Here is a 23,875-nt window from a genome sequence, read left to right as displayed (position 1 = left end):
TAAGTTATCAATTGAACTTTAATTTTGCTTCCTAAGTATCATGGGCGCCCATAAGCTGAATGCCCGGGGGGGGCAAACTTCGTCTAATTGCTACTTTTAATGCTATATAATAGAAATCCCAGAACAAAAATATAAAAATAAGGCAGCATCATTCAGCCAGGGGGGGGGGCAACAGCCCCCCCCCTGCCCCCCCATATGGGCGCCCATCAAGTATGCCATAAGCTTTGATTTATAGGCACCATAAATTTCAAATATGCTGGAAAACTCTTCAGCTTTTCATTAAGTTTGACTCTTCAGCTTTTCATTAAGTTTGACTTGAGCTAAATTTCAGGTAAATTTGGAACCCTAATATAAAAAAATACTAATTTTAATACTTAGTTTTTATTTATTAACATTATCGCCTTTTAAGTTTGAAACTCATACATAAAAAAAAAAATTAAAACAATTAGAAATATGATCACAATGATTAGAACGTATATTAAAATACTCTTTTTCATATAATATGTTCAGAATATAAAGGGCATAAATGAAAAAAATGTCAACGAAAGAATAAACATCAGGTTACGTGCAGGTCCCCTTTTAATATTCTAGTAAACGTTTTCTTAAATTGTGGATTAGCTGATGCGTAACAGAATGGATTCATCGGACTATTTGCATAACATAAAAAATAACTAAACATATATAAATGCGGATTTATGCAAGAATCCGCTGTGCAAAATCCTTCCACTAACGCGAAAACATGATATGGTGTCCAACACGCAACAAAAGCGCCTAAGATTAGAGAGATCGTTCGTAATGCTTTTCGTGCACGATTTTCAGATTTCGATTTTTGCCTTTCTTCTCCACTCACTTTTTTCCTGCGAACTTTAATTTTCTTTCCTAAAGATTTAACAATATCCTTCTTGGGTTTCAAACTTTTATTCTTGTCATTTGAGGTAGGCTGAAGGGGGGCAGGGGCAATACTTTGTGCCTCAGAGGTGGCAACTACGCTACTAGATGGTGTTGATGGTCCACCCTTAGAGGCTTTTGTAACTTCAGCAGGAGTAGGAGCAAATTTTACTGTCGGCTGCAAAGGCTTTTCAGGTGGAGTTGGTTCTTTACTTTTATCCTGCTGTTCCGATGAGTCAAGTGAGTTTGGTTTACCATCTACCTCGAGCTTAATCTCACCACAAAGATTTTCTTTCGCATCGCCATTCCTGTTTTGTTGAACTACGGTGCCCTGAGAGGCAAAGCTTCCGTTTGTATTTTCAGTTTGAATTACTTCTGGGACTATGGTAGTATTTGAAATATCAGATTTTTCTGGTATTATGGTAGAACCTGATTCATTTGCCTTAGCAACATGTGCAGGAGTTTTAAAAGGAGACGGATAACTTGGTAATGATGGTGTACTCACTGGAGAAATTGAGGAGGGTATAGTTGGATTCCAAACAGATGATGGAGGGGTTCCCACGATTGGGGTTAACACATTAACAGAGCTTTCGTCCATATATCGAATTTCTGAATTATCGATCCCAACAAGGTCACAACTTCCCTTGGATCGTTTAGAAATATTTCCAACAGACCCTTGCCGAGAACATCCGAAATCAACCGACCCATTGTCACTAACAGGACTAATTAAACCCATTGGGGTGGAGCAGGCTACGAAACCATCGTTCGTAAAATTTATAACCCCAGCACTATTAACAGACACCCAGTCTAAATCTGTGGGAGGAGGGGGGAAATCAGGGTGAATTCCTATAATTATTGGGCTTTCATAAATTAAATCCATTCCTCTAATACCTCCATTAGGAACAGAAACATTTTTCGCTGATATATTAGATCCAGTACTTTTTAAACTATCATTTCTTTCGATTTTGTTTGAAGCCTGACTTACTTGGGCACTGTTGGGTTGTAGAAAACTTAAAGCAGTAGGTCTTTCTACACTAATGACCTTTTCTTCTGGTATTAATATGCTTTCACAGGCAGAATTAATCTGTTTTTGCATCACAGCTGCCACCGAAGTTGCCGGTTCAGGTTTCAATTCCACTTTTTTTGGCACAGGGACATCCGTATCCAGTAAACTACACTCTGGTATTCTCGGTAACGTTTCGACTGTAGGAGTTTTCTTTTGCGGAGGAGGAGGGTCTAGTTTTGGTACATGAACCTTTTTGGTTTTAATTTGAGATTCTTCGTCTGATTCAAACGCTGTAGATGAGGAATGTTCTAATTCTTTTTTATCGGAAAAACTGGTAGTCTCAGTTGTTGTTTTAGACATTTTTTGACTTCCAGATGATTCTCTTCCTCCTAAAAAACAAAGAAAAATGAAGTAAAAATATAAATGAGGATTTTATTAAACATCATTTTCATTCAATGATTTATTCCTTATTTTATTCAATAGAATTAAAAATTTTAGCAGATGAACCTCTTTTCGGAGAAGTTTTTATAATGATCCTCAGTATGTAAATCTGTCTAGTTTGAAAGTACTCATCAGAGGTAATGTGTAGCAAATACGAGGGACGAAGGGGGGGGGGGGTGATGGTGAAAGCTCAGATATCAAATGGAGGGATACAGTATCAAATTTAATATGTGCAGAACGATTGGAACATAGCCAAACATGTATGGATTACTTTTTGGGAGAGAAAGGGGAGAGGTGAACATTTTGGGAAGCGGCTCTAGCAATAGCAAATATAGGATAGATAGGCTAATTATAGCTAATAAGCTAAATATACTGAACTTCAAAAATATAAAGATGGAATCTTAAAATACTGGTTGTACGGGACGAGGCTTTGATGGCAGAATCTTCTTTCTGAATACCTGCCTGAATAGAGTTTGCAGCTTTTAATCTGAAAGAAAAATTCACATTTTCCCGATAGTAATGGTCATGGATTGATTTGTTTTCGTCCCCAGAGGCGACCAAATCTAATCAATACTCCTGTGAAGTTTAGTAGGCGCTCAACCGCACAAAGATTCTAAGTTCTAGATCATTTTTTTAGCAACACATGACAATTTTCCTCATCACAGTGCCATTTCTAATAATATTGCGCAACAAACGGTTAATTAAGCCATTAGTTATTTAAAAAAAATAATGATATTAAGACTTTTTTGAATGGTTTGTATCCAATATCCCATTTTAAACTTGCTGCAACACATTGACACATTTTGATCTTAATCTTAGACAGAAATGAAGTAAAAATAAATTTTATCAAACGAGAACAAAGAGCGATTCTACAACCTAAAACGATACAAAATCATTCCGTATATGAGGGGGACTACCCACTCCTCAACCCCGATATTAACGTTAGGCTTTGTAAGACTATGTGCAGTTGTGTGTAATGGCAGATCAGATATCATAAAATGCGGCCGGTGGGTCTTTTTTTAAGTGGACAAAGTGTGTTTAAACCTCTCCGATAGACTCCATTTTTATACCCCAAAATTCCTACCTCTCCGTGAGACTTTAGGTAAAACCTCCTTTGAATCCCATGATTTCTTATGACCACGCTTGCAATGTGGATTCTGTAGGGTTGTAGAATCCCTCTTATTGCAGACAATCTTTTTTCTGTGACATATAAAAAAAAACATATTCTTGCTAATTTATCAATAAATAGAGATACAGGTAATTTGAATATTGACCCAATTTATAACATTCTTTTTAAAAGTAAACGACTAGTTAGTGGGGGTAATGTGGCTTTATAAAATCACCAGGAGACAAGATTAAATACAAGACATGGAGAATTACAGCAATAGTAACAACAGTAGGATTATTTCGTAATAGAATAATTAACTTCTTGTTCATTTCATTTTATTTTATCCAGTTGTTTTGGTGTTCTCATCGGAGCAACTCTATTAGGTTCTGTCACCTATTTTGTTTCATCAGCGTTGAAGATGCCTTGTTTCCATACAGGCGAAATATTCGTGCAAGGCCGTACCCAGAGGGAGGGGGGTTGAACCCCTCACGAAATGTTTGTTGACTCGTAAAAACGTAACAAAATTGGATAAAAAAAATTTTTTGTGTGTTTTTGATGTTTCTTGTGTAACCCCTCCCCCCCTGAAAAAATCTTTGAGTAAAACCCCCTCCGAAAGAAATCCTGGGCTCGGCCTTGCATCCGTGTCGTTCAAGTTTTTATCTTTTCTTTCTTCCGGCAGTAGTCCCGTTTGTTTGTTCTTCGTTGAGATTTCTTTCTTTGCTTTTTCCAGTAATTATCTCTTTTAGGATTACAACCCCCTCCCCCAACAGTTCTCCAAGCAATGGCTATAAGTTACACTAGTTGCCCATTATTGAAATATAAGATTTTTATGGAAGGGGTGGTTGCATAAACTGAGGAGGGGCTCATTCAATTGGAAATCAGAAGTTGTAGTGCCCTTCTTAGGATTCAAAATTCATTGGAAGGCAACTAGCAATCCCCCTCCACGTCCTCTTTTCCTCAGTTGCATCTGATAGAAATTTTGAGGTAATAATGTTGTTCGAAATATTCCAAACATCATATAACAAGGACTTTAGGGTTGACACAGCCCCCAGAGCCTGGGGCAAAGGTTATAAGTTTTGCCCCAGGGGCAAATGAGGTTTTTATGGAAGGGGTGGTTGTATAAACTTTACAAGAGGCTCATTTGATTTGAAATTGAATTTTCTTGTTCCCTTTTAAGAGTCCTAAGTGATAGGGGGCAACTAGCCCCCTCCCCCCCACTGACATCCTCTTTTCCCCAAATTTGAAAATTTCTCACCTCCATTTGAATTTCCTCTATTGTCCGTGCCAGGCATAGATGCATTATTTCCGGATTTTTCTTGTGTCAGTAAAGTACTTTGAGTCTTAGAAAGTGATATATTTGCCATTTTCCCAGCCACAGACGCCATTCCCCCCGCACTAAGTGCCACCATAGACTGCATTTTCTTATGTTTTGCATCCGACTTCTTCTGCAGTTCATATGCAGTTTTGTATATCCCACCGTACAATACAAACAAGACAACCAATGTAATCCAATAGTATCCAATTATGAGTGATGTGTTAAATACAGGGTCTTTCAAAAACTGGACAGCACATTCATGTTCCCCCAAATCTCTGTATCCAATAAAGTGTTCCCATCCAAATATTGATATGAAAAATAAAAGAAATGGAACTATCCAAGTTATAGCAACCATCCATAACAATTTATTTTTTGTTCTCCAGCCTCTATACTGTGCTGCCATCCTTACTGAACAGAAACGATCAATAGTTATTAGCAAAACTGTATATTGGGACACTAGACACACTGTGTAATCAACTGATAGCCATAGATCACATAATATTGGCCCTAAATCCCAACGGCCTTTCACTACATAAACTGTAAAAAAAGGCATCGACACACTACCAATTACCACATCGGTCGCTGCAAGTGAGGCTATGAAGTAGTTACTTGGTTGTCTAATCGCTCGTTCCACTATAAAAGCAAGTAGCACTAAGATATTCCCTCCAACTGTCAAAACTATACAAATTCCGAGACAAATTACAATTATAGTACTTAGCCAGATCTCAAAAGGGGCTTTATATTCGTCTTCAAATGCACAAGTGTCATTTGTAGCATTGACTGAAGAGTTTAACAGTTGACATATATTAGATGGTAATGTTGTTTCAAATACAGTTTCATTAAAAACTTCAAAAATTGAATTATTGAAATCAGAATATGTTATATTTTCGAACAAGAGGGTTTCGTTACCAAAGGGGTAGTCGATGTCTAAAGAGTTTCGGCCAAGCACGTCGGAACAATCAACGAAGGATGTTGGGTCTTCCAGACAAATTCTTTCCTTTTGCTTCTGCCGCTTCCTGGAATAAAAAAAAGTTTGTTTTTCAGTGCACTTAGTTTCGACTAAGGATTCAAAAAACAGATGCTACCACATTTTTGCCACCCATCAGCAGGGTGAGTGCTGTCAGGGATGTAGGGATGAGCAAAAGTGGAATACATTTGATTGAAAGTAGTGCATTTCAAATGGATTAGAAATAAGGAGTAGTGATGATTTAAGATTAGTGCAGACAAAATAAGGCAAATGATCACTAAATGAGTGATTCGAAGATGATTTCAAATGTTTGAACTTTTGTATTACCTTTCAATTCTGAATTCATTAAAAAGTTTCAGGATTTCACACATCAATGTTTTTAATGCCAACCTGTCCAGTGGGTGCAGTTTCGTTAAGTTCCTGGAGAGGGGGGGGGGGGGTAACGTTAGAGCCAATTTTCCCAAATCAAGTGAAAATTATATATATATATATATATATATATATATATATATATATATATATATATATATATATATATATATATATATATATATATATATATATATATATATATATATATATATATATATACATATATTATATATATTATATTATATATAATTATAAATATATAAATATTTAAAGTTTAGTTTTACCAATCATAGGTTACGAGCCCGAGAAAATTTTTCTGATTTTTGAAAAAAGGGGGAAACACCCCCTAAAAGACAAGTGATCTTAATTAAAATCACACCATCAGATTCAGCGTGTCAGAGAACCCTATTGTAGAGGTTTCAAGGTTTTATCTGCAAAAATGTGGAATCCATCCAGTGATCCTAGAATATGTTCGATGTGTTCTCGTTTTGTTTCTCGTGTTTGTAATTTATTCGATGTGTTTTTTTGTGTGTTTTTTGTGTGTGTGTGTTTGTTTTTATTTTGTTTTTCTTTTCTACCGATACTCCGTCTTTTGTACCTTTTTTTGACAGGTAATAAATAAATAATAATAATAATATCGGGAAAGGGCTCATTCGAACGGAAATTAAAAGTTTTAAAGCCCTTTTCAAGGGACCAAAAAATTGGAAGGCAACTAGGCCCCCTCCCCTGTCCCTTTTTCCCAAAATCATCCGATAAAAATTTTGTGATAGCCATTTTGTTCATCATAGTTGAAAGGCCCAATAAATATACCTTCAGGTATAATATGACCCCCCCCACAGCCCTAGGGGAAAGGTCTTTCCACCTTTATATACGTAATAATTTCTGTTCGTTTTAAGTTTTAATGTTGCTGCTTACTTTCAGTTGAAAAAACCTGTTTTTTTTTAATATTCCTAGAAAACGGGATTGAACCATATTTTTCTTGCAGCCTACTGTTTGATATACGGTCAGTCAGTTGGGTACCCAGAACAATCCCTAAGCAATTTCTCTGGAAAAAATTTAGCAAATCTTCCTCCGTTCTTCGAAGTGCCCGAGCTTCAGAACCATACTTGACCACTGTAATCACTGTACCTTCTAATATTCTAATCTTGGTTCGCAGACTTAAAGTTTTGATCATTTGGATTCCAATTGCATCGTAGTTTCTATATCCTGTCTTTTTTCAAGCCACTTTTCCCATTTTTGTTATTTTTATTCGTGCTCAAATGCAAATGCTATATATTTTAAGGAAGTAACAAAGCCAAAATAATTTTTTTCATACTTCACCCAAAAAAAAAACTTCTTCTGCAGAAATAAATATCTAGGAAATTATCTGTAGGTTTTTTTTTTTTAATATTTAATATTTTTTGGCATGGGCGGACTAAATTGCATGTTAGTACACAAAGGCTGTCACCTACAACATTTGCTTTTTTCTCTTTCTTTACCGTATAAAATTATTTCTTGGTGTGAGTTTGAAACATTTAGTTTCCAGTTATATCATACTTCCACTGTCCTTTCTTTTTTCGAGTCTCTTAAACCGGTTTTTACTGTTTCCATTCCTGTTTATATGTAAATGCTATATACTTTAAGAAAGTAATTAAGCCCATGGGCGCCCATAAGCTGAATTCCAGGGGGGCAAACCTCATCTAATTGGCACTTTTAATGCTATATAATAGAAATCTCAGAACAAAAATATAAAAATAAGGCAGCATCATTCAGCCATGGGAGGGAGCCCCCCCCCCCTGGCCCCCCCCCATATGGGTGCCCATGATTAAACCAGAATAAATGTTTTTACATTTTATCCCAAAAATGAATTTCTTCTGCGAAAAAAAGAATCCAGAAAACATGTCAATGTTTGTTTTTAAAATACTTAATGTTTTTTCGCATGGGCGGTATAGTTTTAATGTGAGTACACTGCGGCTGCTACCTTCAACATTTCATTCAAATGCAACTTTAAAGTTATGCTACCCTTTGTGGAAACCCTAAGAGGCACGCCAGAGCCACCATATTCTATTTTTTCATTTTGGTACTTTAACCAATTTTTAGCCAATGTGGCTAATATATCACAACGTATCAATCAAAGTCTCTACGATTGCCTATTGGCTTTGAATTGTTAAAAAATATTTATAAAGCCTACTTATCTTATAGGACATACTGAAACGGTGGGGGGGGGGGGCCTTAGTTACAAAAAATAAGCCTTTTATTTGTATCCGTATTTACTGACGGTAATTTATGGATTTATAGGCTTCTCGTTTGCTTGTAGACCGGCTGCCTAATAAAATTAACGATTATAGATTACTGCATAGTTGTTCACCAGAAATTAGGCTGGAGATAAGTAAAGCTTTAAGGAGAAGGGGTGCTCAAATCCTCAGAAAGTTCACTTTTAATGCAAATAGAACGCTTGTACTTGATACATTTAGAAAATTATGCTAAGCACAGTGGAATTCTAAGGGGGAGTTATACCCCCTCATTTACAAGATGTTTATGTTTGTTTGAATGTCACTCTTTAATTTGAAAGAAAATAGTTTTTTTATACATATAAAGAGGGCTTAATCGTGCTTATTGTTTATCCCTTTGGAATGTTCCCAGATAATAAATAAAGAAAACCTAATGGGCCAGCCTTAGTTGGAAGAAAATAGCATTTGTTGGTCCGAAAGATTTATTGTTATTCTTGGACACTCTAAACGTAAAGAGGCTTTAAAACCAGAAACGTGACATGAATAACTTCTCGAATGGACACACTTCAGATGACAGTGGTTAATTTGGAGGATGAAAGTTATTTATTTCAAAATCCAGTTTTTCCTAAGTACCGTTCAATATGGTTTTTTGGCCGTCCTAGCCAAGTGGTTTGCGCACTGGAGTTGAAATCCTGGGAACAAGGGTTCGAAACCTAATGTCGCTGGTTATTTGGTCGGGAACAGGGGTCAATGGTATGACTCTGTAAGCTCAGCCAGAGTCGACCCAGCTCTAAATGGGGTACCTGGAGAAATCTGGGGGGAGACACGGAAAACGTCAGACGATTTGCCACCAACCACGCATTACACTCCCGACCTTAGGCAATGCATCAAGATATCGGTACCTGCGCAACATAGACCATTTGGTCAGCATGCGAACATTTTTAGTTTAATTTAAGTTAAGTTTTTTGGTGCAAAACAGCTCACCTACAACAGATACAGAAATATTAAAAATTTTATGCATTAATTCTGGTCGACCCATCCGTTCACAAACAAACGGAGGGAAAAATTCGACTGAAGTAAAATGAATTTAGAAGGATGTATTTTTTTGCTACTGCATCTAGTAACCCATTGTAACGAGAAGCTGCTCTATGCTAGCTCCTGGCATCGAGCCATAAGCTGAAGGAAGGAGTCTGCTCTTCTTCCATTTCAGTCTGCTATGGATTTTGTTCCTAGCTCCCTTTCGTAAAATCGACACTTTCTTTAAATATTTTTAAAGTTCTTCCCAGGTCATGTTCAGTTTTTTGTTGGAACCATCTGACTTCTTGAAGGGCCAAGTCTTTGGTATTTGTAGGAATGCCATTCTTCACCTGGAAAACTTAACCTAGTGATTTCAATTTCCTTTCATTATAGATCTTGACTGTGGAATCAAAATCCATTTTTCGCACAGCTTGTTTGGTATTTCAGTGACTCAGTTAGAATACTTCAAAGCATACGGGTAATTCGTCATGACGCATGCACTTGCGGCAAAAAAAACGAGAAAACTGACTCAAAACGTAAAGACGCACAGTTGTCAGAAAACGCAGAACTATACAAAAATATCGTCCGATTTAACAGTGATTTGAAGTTTGGCCGTCCTTTAGAAAGACGGTCAATTATAGATAATTTATTTATCGTCTAGGCCCATTATATTGATTAATATTATATAGGTTTGGGATAGATTATTAACAGATAATTATCTATTAATCGGATTATGATGAATGAGTCCATTAATGCAGCGGATAATTAATCCAGTACGTACAAACCTAGAACAAGGGTTTGCCTTGGCAGGACTTTACTTCATGTTGCTGTTTAGTCGGAAATTTTTCGAAAAGGTCCCCTTTTCAGGAACAAAAGAAATTAATTTAAGGGAGAAGGGATTCTACCTCCACAAGCCCCTTTGAGAGAATTCCTCGTTAGTGGTAGGCCTAGAGCTTGCTTTTCCCTCGATTTTTTTTATCTCTTTTTAAATGAAGTAAAGCCTATTTATTGAATTGACTCTAATTATAGTACCATTTTGTTCTGATATGAAGATAAATTTACTTTCAGTGAGTAATGATTGTTTAATGAATCTCTTATATAAGGCGAAAAACCAATTCGTTACTAAGGTCCATAAACAAATCAATCAATATGACTGGAAATATTTCATCAATTATGTTCATATTCAGCTGATATATGAACAAAGCAAGCGGAGACAAAAAAAAGATGCTTTTATATCCCAAATTCTTACTGAAAAGCGGCGTTTCCACAACGAGCGTAACTTATAACGTAGCCTACGTAATAACAGCTTATCACAAGAAAAAGCTGCCTGCCACTAGGCCAACATAGCAGTGGAAAGCTGTCTCAATTTCTTAACTATATAAGAAAGTCATATCAGTGTTACTCCTGCAAAGATGTGATGTTCCTTCTTGGACCAAATGGGGGCTGGCTACTTCTATTTAAGTATGAAGGACAGTGACCGTGAAATCTGATTCTTCAAACGGATCAAGTGATAACCTACACAACATTTGCGCACAAATATCACAAAAATGAAAAAAATTGCACAAAATGAAAATTAAAGAAATTCTAATGAGCAATTTTCAACCAGTGAAATGGTACGATTCTTTGACTGCATTTTTATACAATTCAACTATTTATTCGTTATTCAAATCCTTTTCAACACTCCAACAGAAACCCATGTTCTCAGTAGTATCAGTAAATCAGTAAATCAGTAATCAGTAGTATCAGTAAAGGGAAGGGAGTTTAGCCTCCTAGATCTTTTTCCCCCTTTAGATTTTGAAAAACATCTCTTTTTGGGTATTTTCAATGAAAAATGCTGATTTTGGTATTTTCATTAAAAAAGGGAAAAGAGCAATTAATTTGCCCCCCAGATTTCCAAAAATACATGTTACCCCCTTCCTATATTTCGTAGTTTGACACCAAAATTTAAGATTCAATTTTTTATGAAAGAAACCTCCATATGCAGTTTTTAGTATCAGCAGGCATGAAATTAAAAAAAAAAGAAACGCTGTAAAAAAAAAAATAAAAAAAATTATGGAACCAAACAGCTTAAGTAGGTATGGCTTTCCTTTGAAGGTATATTTGTCATTACGAATCTTCAAATTCTTGATGTTTGAATTTTTACAGATGAAAGGTGTTACCAACTATAAATAATTAGTTCTGCTTAATTGTTTTCAATGTTCAGTGCGGCAACACTGACAAAGATGTGGCACTGTTCCAAAAAATTCATGATTTTGAAAAAAAAAGCAAAAGAAACATCTTCGAAATTTTATAGGTGTGAAAACCCATAAGATGGGTCCAGGCTGCAAAAAAAGCCTTTTATTTTGAGGCCTTTAGTATTTCAGAGATTTTCGACAAGTAAATTAAGGGAATTTCTATAAGTATAATATTTATTTGACTTAATTTTTTAGGGTTTCCAGGCTTTTAAAATTCTTAAAAATCTGTTCTTGTACTTACAAATTATTGTCAAGTTGAACCTGGTTCAAGTTGGAAAAACTAAAGACATGTCCTTGTCTGCAGGTTTTTGCGACATCTTCGAATTTGTGCGCGAAAAGTATTATCGAATTGATCAAATTAGCTTGCGTATATTGTTTTTCACGGCTCTTTTTGGAAACACTGATGAAACTTTTTGTGCAAGAAAACTAACCTTTAATACTTTATAGCAACCAAAAGAAAAAGCATAGAAAATCCTGGTTTTCAGGTATGGATAGGCCTCAGATTTAGTCAGGTAAAAAATGTTTTAATTTTGATGTCCTTGGTATGATAGGCTACTAAGCCTACTTAAAACTGAATCAATCTTTTTTTGCCCTCGCCCGAATTTTAATGCACCTGAAAGACAAGCATCTAGCAGTTTGGGTTCAAACTAAGTCGCCGAATGATAGATGGCATTGGTATTTACCGGCGCCAGTTCCCGCTCTTGTGAAATTTCCATACTCTTTGGATTTTTATCTGATTGATTGAATTTCAGTAATTAGTTTGATATACACTTGACTAAGGTAATATAGGGCCAATACACAACAGCCTATAATTTCAAGGAATTTTTCATGATTGTCTGTCAAAACTTCCTAGAACTAGATACGACAGATACTTCACAGAAATAAAATTCTGTGTTGACGTTAGAAATGTTTAAAATAGTTTTTAATCTTCCAGTAAATTTTGTTTTCCTTTTTATCGTTTAGCCTCAGTGATGACATTCAATGGACTTTTCCCGGTTCAGAGAGGACGTTGAATAATTTCCTTTAGCTGTTTCCTTGCCAGAATTCAAGATGAATCTGCAGGAGGTCTTATTTTTGTTACTTCCGATTGTGATGAATTCTAAAGTTACCAACTCCTTATGATCTTGAGAAAAACGGAATCCATCACCACAAGTCTCCAGCGGAAACGCTCCTCATTGTGTCCAAGTTTCCTTGTGTGGAGAGAACTTCTAGGCCATTAAATCTGGATAATCAGTCTTCATCCTTTACACAATCTGCGTCGATAAATGTAGACTCTAATATCATTTCAAATCATTCAAACTGAAATCAATACTCGGACTGAACGGTACTCAATATGGAACTTGTTTTCAAACAGTTCGTGGTAACGAACTGTAAGTAAGGAGCGACCCGACTTAATAGTAACCGAAACTCTAGAAAACGCAATTTTGAAACCAATAGATACATCAAAAGAATCAGATTTTTATCCTGATTTCAAACACATAAGTTTCATCAAGTTTAATCTTACCCATCAAAAGTTAGACGCCTGAGAAAATTTGCATAATTTTCGAAAAAAGGGGGAAACACTCCTTAAGAGATATACAAACTTAATGAAAATCACACCATCAGCTTCAGCGTATCAGAGAACCCTACTGTAGAGGCTTCAAGCTCCTATCTGCAAAAATGTGGAATTTTGTAATTTTTGTCAGAAGAAAGATCACGGATGCGTGTTTATTTGTTTTTTTTTGTTTTGTTTTCTCCCCAGGGGTAATCGTATTGACCCACTGGTCCTAGAATATCGCGGCAGGGATCATTCGGGGTTACGTTGGAGGGGGTTACGCTCTTTACGTTAAAGTTAGACTCTTTCTCACAACTATATTTTTTAAAACAATAAAAAACTTTAGCGTAAAGAGCGAGGAGTTGAGGAGGGGACAACCCCTTTCATATACGGAATAATTTTCGTTCGTTTTAAATTTTAATGTCGCTCCTTACTTTCAATTAAAAAAAAACTTTTTTTTAATTTAATTAAGAGCCTGGAGTTTTAAGCGGCTTTCACACTACGTACGTAAATTTCTCTGATTTATCTTATGTACGTTATTTTCTCTGACGTTATGTTAAGCATAACCTTTGACATCAATCTAGGCTAGCATAGAAATCCATAGAACCATCATAATCATCATCTAAACCATCAAACGCATCATTTGACCACAATTCAAAAATAAAAAGCGTTAAATGGAGATGGAGATTCAAGCTTTGATTAAATATGAGAGTATTTCAAGGGAAAGTTTAAGTTTATCTCTAGATTTATTATTGATAATCCAGAAATTGGATTTTGTTGCTGTTGTATTGAAATTTCCATTATATGCCATAAGCTTAGGTAATGTAAAAGTAGGGTTTGAGTTTATGTGGCACCGCCTACGTTATGGACAAGATTTGCTCTGTAAGGTTACATAACATAACCTAAAGCCTTAAATTGTGCTAATGTGCAAGGCCGTACCCATAATTTTTTTCGAGGGGGGGGGATTTACTCAAAGTTTTTTTCGGAGGGGGGGGGGTTACACAAAAAATACTGAAAAAACGCATTAAAAATTTGTTTATATTCATTTTTGGTACGTTTTTACGAGTCAGACAAACATTTCGAGGGGTTAAAACCCCTTAACCCCCCCTGGGTATGGCCCTTGCTAATAAGAAAGGTTCTGCAGTGTAGTGTGAAAGAGTCTTTACCACTTTTGAGGCTCCTGGATTTTGTTTACAATATTTTCAAATGTAATCAGTGCTTTCATTTCCCTTTTTCGGAACAAAAATTTCGAGGGGTTCAAACCCCCTAACCCCCCCTGGGTAAGGCCCTTGCTAATAGAAAGGTTCTGCAGTGTAGTGTGAAAGAGTATTTACCACTTTTCAGGCTCCTGGATTTGTTTACAAAATTTTCAAATGTAATCGGTGCTTTCATTTCCCTTTTTGGAAATTAATAAAAAAAAACTTTCCGAAAAATAAGTTTTTCAAAGAAAAGTAAAGGCCATTTTAAGCTTAAGCTCAGGAGAGACAAATACCTGTTAAAATTCAAACTCAAAACGACCAGAAATTACTATTAAAGAATAAATGAAACCCAAAACGAACAGAAATTAAATAAACAATCATAGAAAAAACATACAACAAGCAATAATATAAATGAATAAATATATCTTAAAGCGAGTAATGCTTGGATTAAATATGAAAATCAAGCTTAAAACGAAAACGAATAGTTTGCTATTAAAGTATAAATGAAACTTAAAACGAACAGAAATTAAATAAACAATCAATGCGAACAAACATACAATATAAATTAATGTAAATGAATAAATAAATCTTAGAACAAGTGAAACTTAAATTGAATATGCAAATCAAGTCTGAAACGAATGAAATTAACTACAAACAAGAGTTTGGGTATTGCCTCACTGTAGAAGCCTAAAACGTACTGTGTCACTGACGGCTTACTGAAAACTATATGAGTCTTGAACAGTCTTGGAAAGTATAAACAAAATCAAATTGAATATTAGATATATAATGACATTAATTGTTGAAAGATCCATCAGTTCAAGATTTTTTTTCACTTTTTTTTCCCATAGAGTGCACCTGACTGTCTATTACAATCAACAAAAGCTGAAATGAGATGTAATCAACCATCGCTGAAGTGAGAAGGTAAGACTAAAGTAACGTTATAATATCGATCCTCAAGGTCATTCGATAAACCTTTTCTTTTAATTAATTAAAAAAAAATTGCACAAAAGAAGATTTTTAAAGAAAAGTAAAGACCTGCATTAAACCAAATATGAGCAGAAATAAAGCCTAATTTTTCAAGGGCAAAACTGCTATAGATCACTACCATTAATCATCAAATAAATATAATCTGAAACGAACAAAAATTTACAATAAAAACAGAGTCAAAATGAGCAACAACTACCGCAAAGAGGAGTCGGGGTGATGCCCCTTATGCCTACTAAAGCTCAGAAAATTATTTGTACTTAATTGAAATTAATCTTCGTTTTGCAACCATATATTTTTATTCCTCATAAATAAAAAAAAAAAAAAAATCATCATCATACCCAAGATTACTGAAAGCAACGAAATGAATGTCTGGCACTTTAATCTACATTCTGATATTCATTCCTGAAAGTCTTAACAATTTAGGTTTTATTAAAATTAAAAAAGAACAAACATTTTCAACGTATTTTGTTTTCAGTAAAGTATAAATTATTTTCTGGTCTTTCGAAGGCACAGGGGGCGTTAGCCCTACTCCTATTTGTGGTAGTTTATACTGATTTTATTTTTGAATTTAAGTAGGCTACTTATTGTAATACCTGCGCGTTTCCGGTTTCATTTATTTATTTGTTGAAAAAATACATAACACAATTCCGTTCGCTTTTCTCTCTTTTTATAATTTAAATCAATGCCAATAGTCGGTCTTCAGGTTTTATTTAGTCAGGTTCATCGATTTATATTTATGCTAAGATAGTTCTAATTCGTTTAAAACATTTTCTGGCTTATAAATTCTTTGGTAGTTCACCTGACTGAATCGGAAATGAGGGGTAAGGAGCTGGAAAAGATACGTAGGAGACTAATTAGAATGATGCTCATTGTATTCCCCCCTTTCCCATTCAGTGTCCTGAATGTAATTTCATTATTTGCGTTCTCAACTTACTCATCACATTCATTAAGAGCTTCTCATCACCTAGCATTTAAAATTTTCAATTATCTAAAGACTTTCCTTTTTTTTATCAAACAGGAAAATTTTAATAAAGTCAAATTAGAAAATATAAAACAGGAATTACAACGACGATTAATTATATAGAAATGAACTTGAAGATGAAGAATTGGTTGTTGTGCCGCGGGTCCTCTTTTGAACCAAAAACCTCTTGAAAACCTTTTGAACCAAACATCTTTGAACCTCTTTTGAACCATATTATGGAATATGGCATATATATTTGTTAAATAATAAATATCATGGTTGCAGCAATGGCTGCAACCTAATAAAGAACGAACCACAGCCCATAGTAAGGAAAATTTTGAAATGGTGTTTGGAACAACCTGTCAGGTAAGAAAGAATACCATTTAAAGTGAATTCAGGAATAGTTCCTATGATTTTGATTAAACTTAATTATAAAAGCTAACTATGAAAACAAATTATGGGAATTTCGAAAAAAACCTGAAAACCCTCTATCAATGACAATGAAGGTTTTATTATTGTTTTAGTGTTCCATATCTCTGTTATATATATATATATATATATATATATATATATATATATATATATATATATATATATATATATATATATATTCTTCTTATTCTGACAACACCAATTTCAAGCAGTGTTTGGGGTGAATAAATAACTTTTAATTCCTCATTTTACTCAATTGAGGCTTATTCTTAAGTTAAAACCTTAAAACTTAAAATGAACAGAATTTTTTCCGTGTGTGACAGGTACTGTCGCCTCTTCAGTTCTTTACGCTAAAGTATTAAAGCTCTTCAAAAATACTTTTTATTCAAAATCAACGGTCGTTGTGTTTGAGCAGTGTTTCTTAAAAAAAAGTTATAACAAAAACCAAGATTTAGCGTGAAGAACAAGGGATTGAGGAGGGACAGCCCCCTTCATATACAGAATAATTTCGATTTGTTTTAAGTTTTCATGTTATTCTTGATCTTCTGTTGAAAAAAATCTGTTTTTTTTTTATTTAATTTCATTTTTTGAGTCATGCTAGAAAATTCCCTACCCTCTCAGTAAAAAATACTCTCCTGAAACTTTCCTCCCCAAAGAAAATTCCCCACGTGGAAAATTACCCCAGCAAAAATTTTCTCCTCCCGAAAATTTGTCGTATATTTTTCAATAACAAATACTCTATTTAAACACTGGTGAAATTGCATAGCTTATATCCCTTTCCCAAGGGGCACTGGGGAGTCATTTCATCCTCGCAAGCATAATGATTGGACCTTTTCAACTATGCTTGACATAATGGCTATCTCCAAATTTTGATCGGACGTCTCTGAGGAAAGAAAGGCGTTGGGGCTAGCTGCCTTCCAATGTTTCTGGTCATTCAAAAAGGGCGCTAGAAATTCTCATTTCCGCTAGGATGAACCCTCTTTTGATCTCTAGGACCACTGGGTCGACATTATCACCCCTGGGGAAGAAACAAAAAATACAAAAATCTGACAAAAAATGCAAAATTTCATATTTTTAAAGTTGGGAGCTTGGAACCTCTATAGTCGAGTTCACTGATTTACCGATGATGGTATTATTTTTATTAAGATTGCTTGGCTCGTTCGGGTTTGTTTCCCCCTTTTTCAAAAATCATACAAATTTTCTCAGGCTCTTAGTTTTGATGGGTAACTTCAAACTTAGTGAATTTCATGTATTTTGATTCAGCATCTAAAGTCATTAAAGATGCATTTTTTAGAGTTTTGGTTACTATTGACGTGAGTCGCTCCTTATTTGCAGTTCGTTAACATAAACTGTTTGATTGTGCAAATTTCACCAGTTAATATTATTCCTATAGAATTTCCTGCATTCGATTTGGAATAACTAGTATTTAGGTCCGAATAGCTAGGTACATAACACATTCGAGTGATTAAGATAAAATTTGGAGAACGTTGATGGTCACAACACCGTTCCATAACATAAATAGCCTGATCTCCAAATAACCAAACTTGTAGGAAAATAATATAAAAATAATATAGGAAATAATAAGCTATAGGAAAATCATATAGGAAAATAAATAATATAGGGAAAAAATATATTTCTTCATATTATTGGTAACAAATAAATATTTTTAATTGTGATTATTGATTCAACTTACTTTGGTATGCATCTAGTTCCAAATCAATCTGTAACTTTACTTCTTTTTTACTCGTGTATTTGTTTATTTCAATGGAGATTATTTTAACAATAAAACTGCTCGAGTCATTCCATCTTCAAGATCTATCTCTCCCCATATTTTGTATATTTGTATGCAGAACATTCTTCCCACAAAGAATTGCTCGCATCATTTGCCTGATAGCTACAACCACATTCCCTTCAATAATAACTATCTTAGCCAACAGAGCATGGAAAACATATGACAGCGATTAGAGAAATGAGGGTGTGGATTATTTATTTCCAAGGAATAAGATGGCCACTCTATTATTTCCAGATGTAAAAACTGACAAATGGTAAGTTAAAAAGCAGCAGAGCTGATGTTAGGCAAACTGACCACCAAATTCTAGGTTAAAGAGTCCATCAAACTAATTTGTTGGGGGGAAAAAATAGGAAACTTTGTTTAATAGGGGATGGGACAGCTAGGGAGCGGTTTTTTCTTATATGGAGGAATCATTTATCCACAAACTAAGTCTATTTTGGTAATTGTGAAGGTACTCAAACATGGTTTTATATCCACATAATTTTATGAGCTAAATTCTGAGGTTTTGGAAACTGCAATTCTCAGAGAAAATCTTGTAAGCAAACAAAGGTATCCTAGCCAGCTATCTTCTCTATTGACAATCTTAGCCAATAGCGTGGAAAATATACTACGACGACGGGGAAATGAGGGTGTGGATTACTTATTCCCAAGGAATAAGATGGCACTATATTTTTTTAAAGGTAAAAACTTCTAAAAGTTAAGCTAAATGGCGTCTGACCAGATAGTGGGCACAGCCACCATTTAACTTTATATTAAAAAAAGGCTTGACAAAAGATATCATTTCAGAGAGGGGGGCAGCAACCAGGGAAATGAGTTGTCTTACTATATGGAGGAATGTTTTTAACACGAAGAAAGTCTATTTAGGCCAGGGGAACCTCTTGCTCCCCAGACCCCAGTTTGCCCCCCCCCCTCCCAGCTGAAAACAAGCGTCTTCAAAAATATTGTCAAAACTAAGATAGGCCTATATACGTCCAGCATCCACAAAACAGATCAGTTTTCTTCAGTATACCTTTCCCTTTATGGTACTATATGACTAAATTCTTATCTGTCACTTGATCATTTTCACTTCAGTTGGTAAAATCTGCTCCTAATTCACCCTCCCCCTTCAGAATTTTAACAAAATTACGCTCCTGTCTATTACGCTTCTCATACAACATTGGTCTTACAAATATATCTGCGGAAATTTCTAATCGGAGGTACCCAGCCCAATATAGTTAATTTAGCCTCAAGGACCATCTTGACTGTTAATATTTGTATATTCCATAATTTATCATTTATTAAAAAAAAAATAACATATTTATTGCTATGTTTACCTAAGACGTTAGATTCACTTGTGCCTCCAGAGCCAACCAGGGCATCAAGAAGGAGTCACCAATCTTCCTGATAGTTTGCTGCTGCCCATATTTCCTCCCACAGAGGTTGGATTGACGTGTGGAGGCTACATCAGTCAGTGGTGCGTTCATTGTAGGGTGTTTCTGAGTCTGCCTCTACGACGTGAGTCTGTGGGTTGCCACTGGAGTGCTTCATTGGGCAGTCAGAGATTTTCCATGTGTAATATGTGTGCAAGGTACTATCACCTGCGATCTCCTATGGGATTTGTTAAAAGAGGCTGTCCTGTCTTGTCGTGGATGGATTGATGTCAGTGGATGTTCAGGATTCTTCAAAGACATGAATTTCGAAAGCGAGTTATCCCTTTAACCTGGTTCAGATGCAAGGTTTTGGCTACATAAAGTAAACTGCTATAATGTTGCTTTTGAAAAGCTGCAGTTTCAGCCGGAGAGAGAAGCTTTGGGATCACTAAACGTTCTGTAGTCAACTGAAGTCTCCATTAGTTTGACTAAATCTTTCATTGATTCTTTTATGGTCGAATAATTTTTATCAATTATGCTTCCAAGGTATTTAAAATGGATAGCTTGCTCTATATGTCAGTCTCCACATGTGATGCTCAAGGGCGAGTCTTTGAAAGCCATGCATTTCGGTTCCTCAGTATTTGTTTTCATGCTTATTTGGTTTCCTTTCTCCTTTAGCTGGTTTAGAGCTTTTGGAGTCACTACTTGTATGATTCTATGACGACAATGTCATCAATGAAATTTATATTCCTGAGGGGGGGTACCGTCTTGGACGGCACTTCTTTTTCGTTATTCAGTATAAACTATTACCTATTTTGTTTTATTACTGTTTTGTTTGATTGATATTCAAGAAAACATAAAAATACAGCATTCAGAAACAACTGAAGCGAGCCAATGGGTACTCCCAGCAAAGCAGGACCTAAAGGCTTTTCACTTGGGTTTGATGGTGGCAATATTGTGCAATGTTCAAACTTTTAACAAGGTCAACTAAAAAAATCTTTCTCGCATGCCGACCAATGGTCTGCGTAACGCAGATACCGATCTCCTGAATCAATGCCTTTGGCCGGGAGTGCAATGCGTGGTTGGCGGGGGGGAGGGGCAAATCATCTGACGCTTCCCGATTTTGATGAACATGCCTAATTGGATTTTAAAAAATTATAATAATTACTAGGTTTCATTTATCTTGATTTAAAAAAAGCTTCAGAGCAAGACTTTCGAATAAAGTTGTCTAAAGACCGAAAGGCCGCAGCAAAGTGCTGTTTTCTGTCATTTTGTGCCACAGAACACAACTATTGCCCCGACAGAAGTAAAATACGGGAATTTAGCTTCTAAGATACCCAGTGGCTTTTGCATGGTCTAAAACCCTTAACGGAAGATTTGCAGTTCACTATCTTGAAAATCAAGGAAAATTACTTTTTAGCATGTGTAACTATTGAGTCTTCTATTTTTATTCTCCAGAGGTGATCGTACTGAACCAACTACCATAAATAATCATGAGGGAGCTTATTTGTATATGAGTTAAAACACAATTTCGCCTTTTCAAAATCTTGAAAGAGTCATGCCAGAAATAGCCATTTTGGACAAATGCCAGTGAGAGGAAACTATGAGAGAGTCGATTGGTCAAACACTATCCAAGAGCCTTACTCCCTCTCTAAAATCCACTCATCCCCTAAATCCCTCTCCCCTTGGAATCCCAAGCCTCTTTTTGGCAATCTCTGCGCATGCATTCCAACTATCACATCAGAACCTCAGGTAGGGTCGGACAACATGAAAAGAAAAGTAAAATTCGCAGCAATTCTTCCGTTTCCACTTTGAATTTGAAAATAAAAGGCTCCTGCCTAGACGGTCTTGTTGTAGCTGGTCATCAGTTCAATTGAGTAGACGCGAAATAAGAAAAGTAGCTCTTCAAGCAGACTTGACAGGTTTCAAGAACAGCTTTATTTCTAGCACAATGACAGCTTAACTTGTGAAGTACAACAGAAGTGGATTCCACAGTTAAGTAATCTGTTTTGATAAGAATGCACGGGAAATCACGTCGTCTGAATAGGCGCTAACAGATTACTGAATTGTGGAATGTAATGGAGCTTCGGCTCAATTTTACATTGGTTGTAGTGATTGTAAATGGCCCTGCAAACAGACCAAGCGTCACTGTTTTTACCCTCTTATACCTCTTAAAATTATGTTTTTATACCTCTGTGTGTCAATATCAAGTTAGAATCAGGGTATTAAATATCGTTTGCAAGGACTAAATCCAATTTAGCTGAAGTGTGTTGCCACTTGTGCAGGGTGTTCATATTCATTTTCTAAATTATACTAGACAAGTGTATAATGTTTACGCCTGGTGTTGCAGTAACTGTTGTTCACCTGGAATAGAAGATCGGGAATGCTTTAATGTACTGCTTTAAGGCTGAAAAGGCATGACAAAAATCTTGATAATTCTAAATAGCATGAGAAAATGAAACACATTTTCTTTTCCCATGAGAAAAATGAATAAAACATGAGATTTTATGGGAAAACATGAAAAATGGAAACCATGCATCAGATCTGCACAGCCAAAATGGGATTTTCCTTGTTGTCCAAGGTGGGGAATTATATACGTTTAGTGATGGGTTTTCGAGAATGGTAATTGTTGTATCTATTTTATCAATCATATATCAATTTTGAGGGATTTCAGATTCATTTTTGAAATCCTTAGAAATTTCCCCTCGTGTTAAAATTTGATCAGTTGGATCTCAATGGAACTCACTATTTTGAAAAAAAGTTGTGCTCGTAAAATATTTTTCACTAGACAGTTTCTTAAAAAGATTTTTTTTTTATTTCAGCTATTATGGGCAAGGCCGAATCCAGGGGAGCTTTGAACACCCCCCCCCAACCCTCCAAATGTTTGTCTGAATCGTAAAATCGTAATAAAAATGTATATAAACACGTTTTTATGAGTTTTTAAAGCTTTTGTACCCCCCCCCCCCCCCCGAGAAAAGATAACCCTCCCCAAACAAAATCCAGGAACGACCTCGATTATGGGGCTTATTTAAATAAATATTGATGTACCAGCCCTAGTCATGCAAACGTGTCATTTCCTGTCATGCAACACATGCAACATATGCAAACATGTGTTGTCATGCAACACATGCAAACATGTGTTGTTCCAGCTGAAGAACTGTAAACCTCCATTTAAGGGTTTTCAATAATGGCAAATTAAATAGTTGACTACTTATTTCAGTTTCAATTTTATTTTAGGGGGCTTGGGGCCTTTTTCATAATCTCGAAACATATTTTGCTGAATTGTAAATTACTGTCCAGCAGGGTAAAATTAAGAGTACTATTTTCAAAACAGTGTTACATGTGAAATATTTATTTTGAGAGAGTTTCTCTAAATTCAATTTTCGAACTGTGGCTACAGTGGGGTTTGGTTTTATCGTTACTATGTAACAGGTAATGGTACAACCATAATTAAAACATAACTTACAAATAAATGCCTGTAGTAACTATTAGGACCACAGGGCCTTTCGGCCCTGTGCGGCCGAAATGCTAGTCAACCTAATGGCTGGCGGGCCTTTCGACCCGCCAGATTTCTGGAGGAACACTGAAAGTGTCCCTTTTTTTGCTCAGACAAAAAAAAAAACAAAGTTATATAGAACGAGAAATTTTTCTAAAGGCAGTGATTAAAATAAGCAAATTTTTCAGCTCAATGTCTAAAGTGATTTTATTTCAGCAAAATAGAATAAAAATGAACGAAGATACCAATAAAAATCACAGTCAAATAGCTGCTCGAAAAAAATGAAAAATAAACTTAAAAACCAATATAAAAACAGTATTAAATGATGAATCATTTTACATAAATTATGCTAAGCCATATTTCACGCAATTTCTTGGTTTAGCTTATTTTGAAAAAAAAAATTAGGTCAATCTTATCTTTTAAACTTAAGAAAGGAAAAATCATTTCCACAAATTGTGTTTTATATCCGCTCTGATCCTCTAATTCAATACTACTTTACATTCAGCTTCTAGAAAGCCTGCATTTGAGAGTGTTACCCTTCGAAACTATCTTTTCCTGTTCATCTTA

General features: G+C 35.4%; 1 protein-coding gene across 1 annotated transcript in view; it reads right to left on the bottom strand.

Moving 5' to 3' along the window:
• Positions 1-265: 265 nt before the first annotated feature.
• mAChR-B (muscarinic acetylcholine receptor) overlaps positions 266-23,875 on the bottom strand; it is a 113,419-nt gene continuing 89,809 nt past the window's right edge. The window contains exons 3-4 of the mRNA XM_089102666.1: positions 4,699-5,774; positions 266-2,283 (exon numbers count right to left, since the gene is read on the bottom strand). Coding sequence (XP_088958792.1) covers positions 557-2,283; positions 4,699-5,774 — 2,803 coding nt within the window. The 3' untranslated portion in view covers positions 266-556. The remainder of the gene's footprint in view (positions 2,284-4,698; positions 5,775-23,875) is intronic.

This window comes from Artemia sp. Qi Xiang Cuo, chromosome 16, assembly GCF_049724085.1.
Source record: "Artemia sp. Qi Xiang Cuo chromosome 16, ASM4972408v1, whole genome shotgun sequence".
NCBI lineage: Eukaryota > Metazoa > Arthropoda > Branchiopoda > Anostraca > Artemiidae > Artemia > Artemia sp. Qi Xiang Cuo.
The sequence above is the reverse complement of the archived record's forward strand: the minus strand, read 5'-3'. Positions and strand labels throughout refer to the sequence as shown.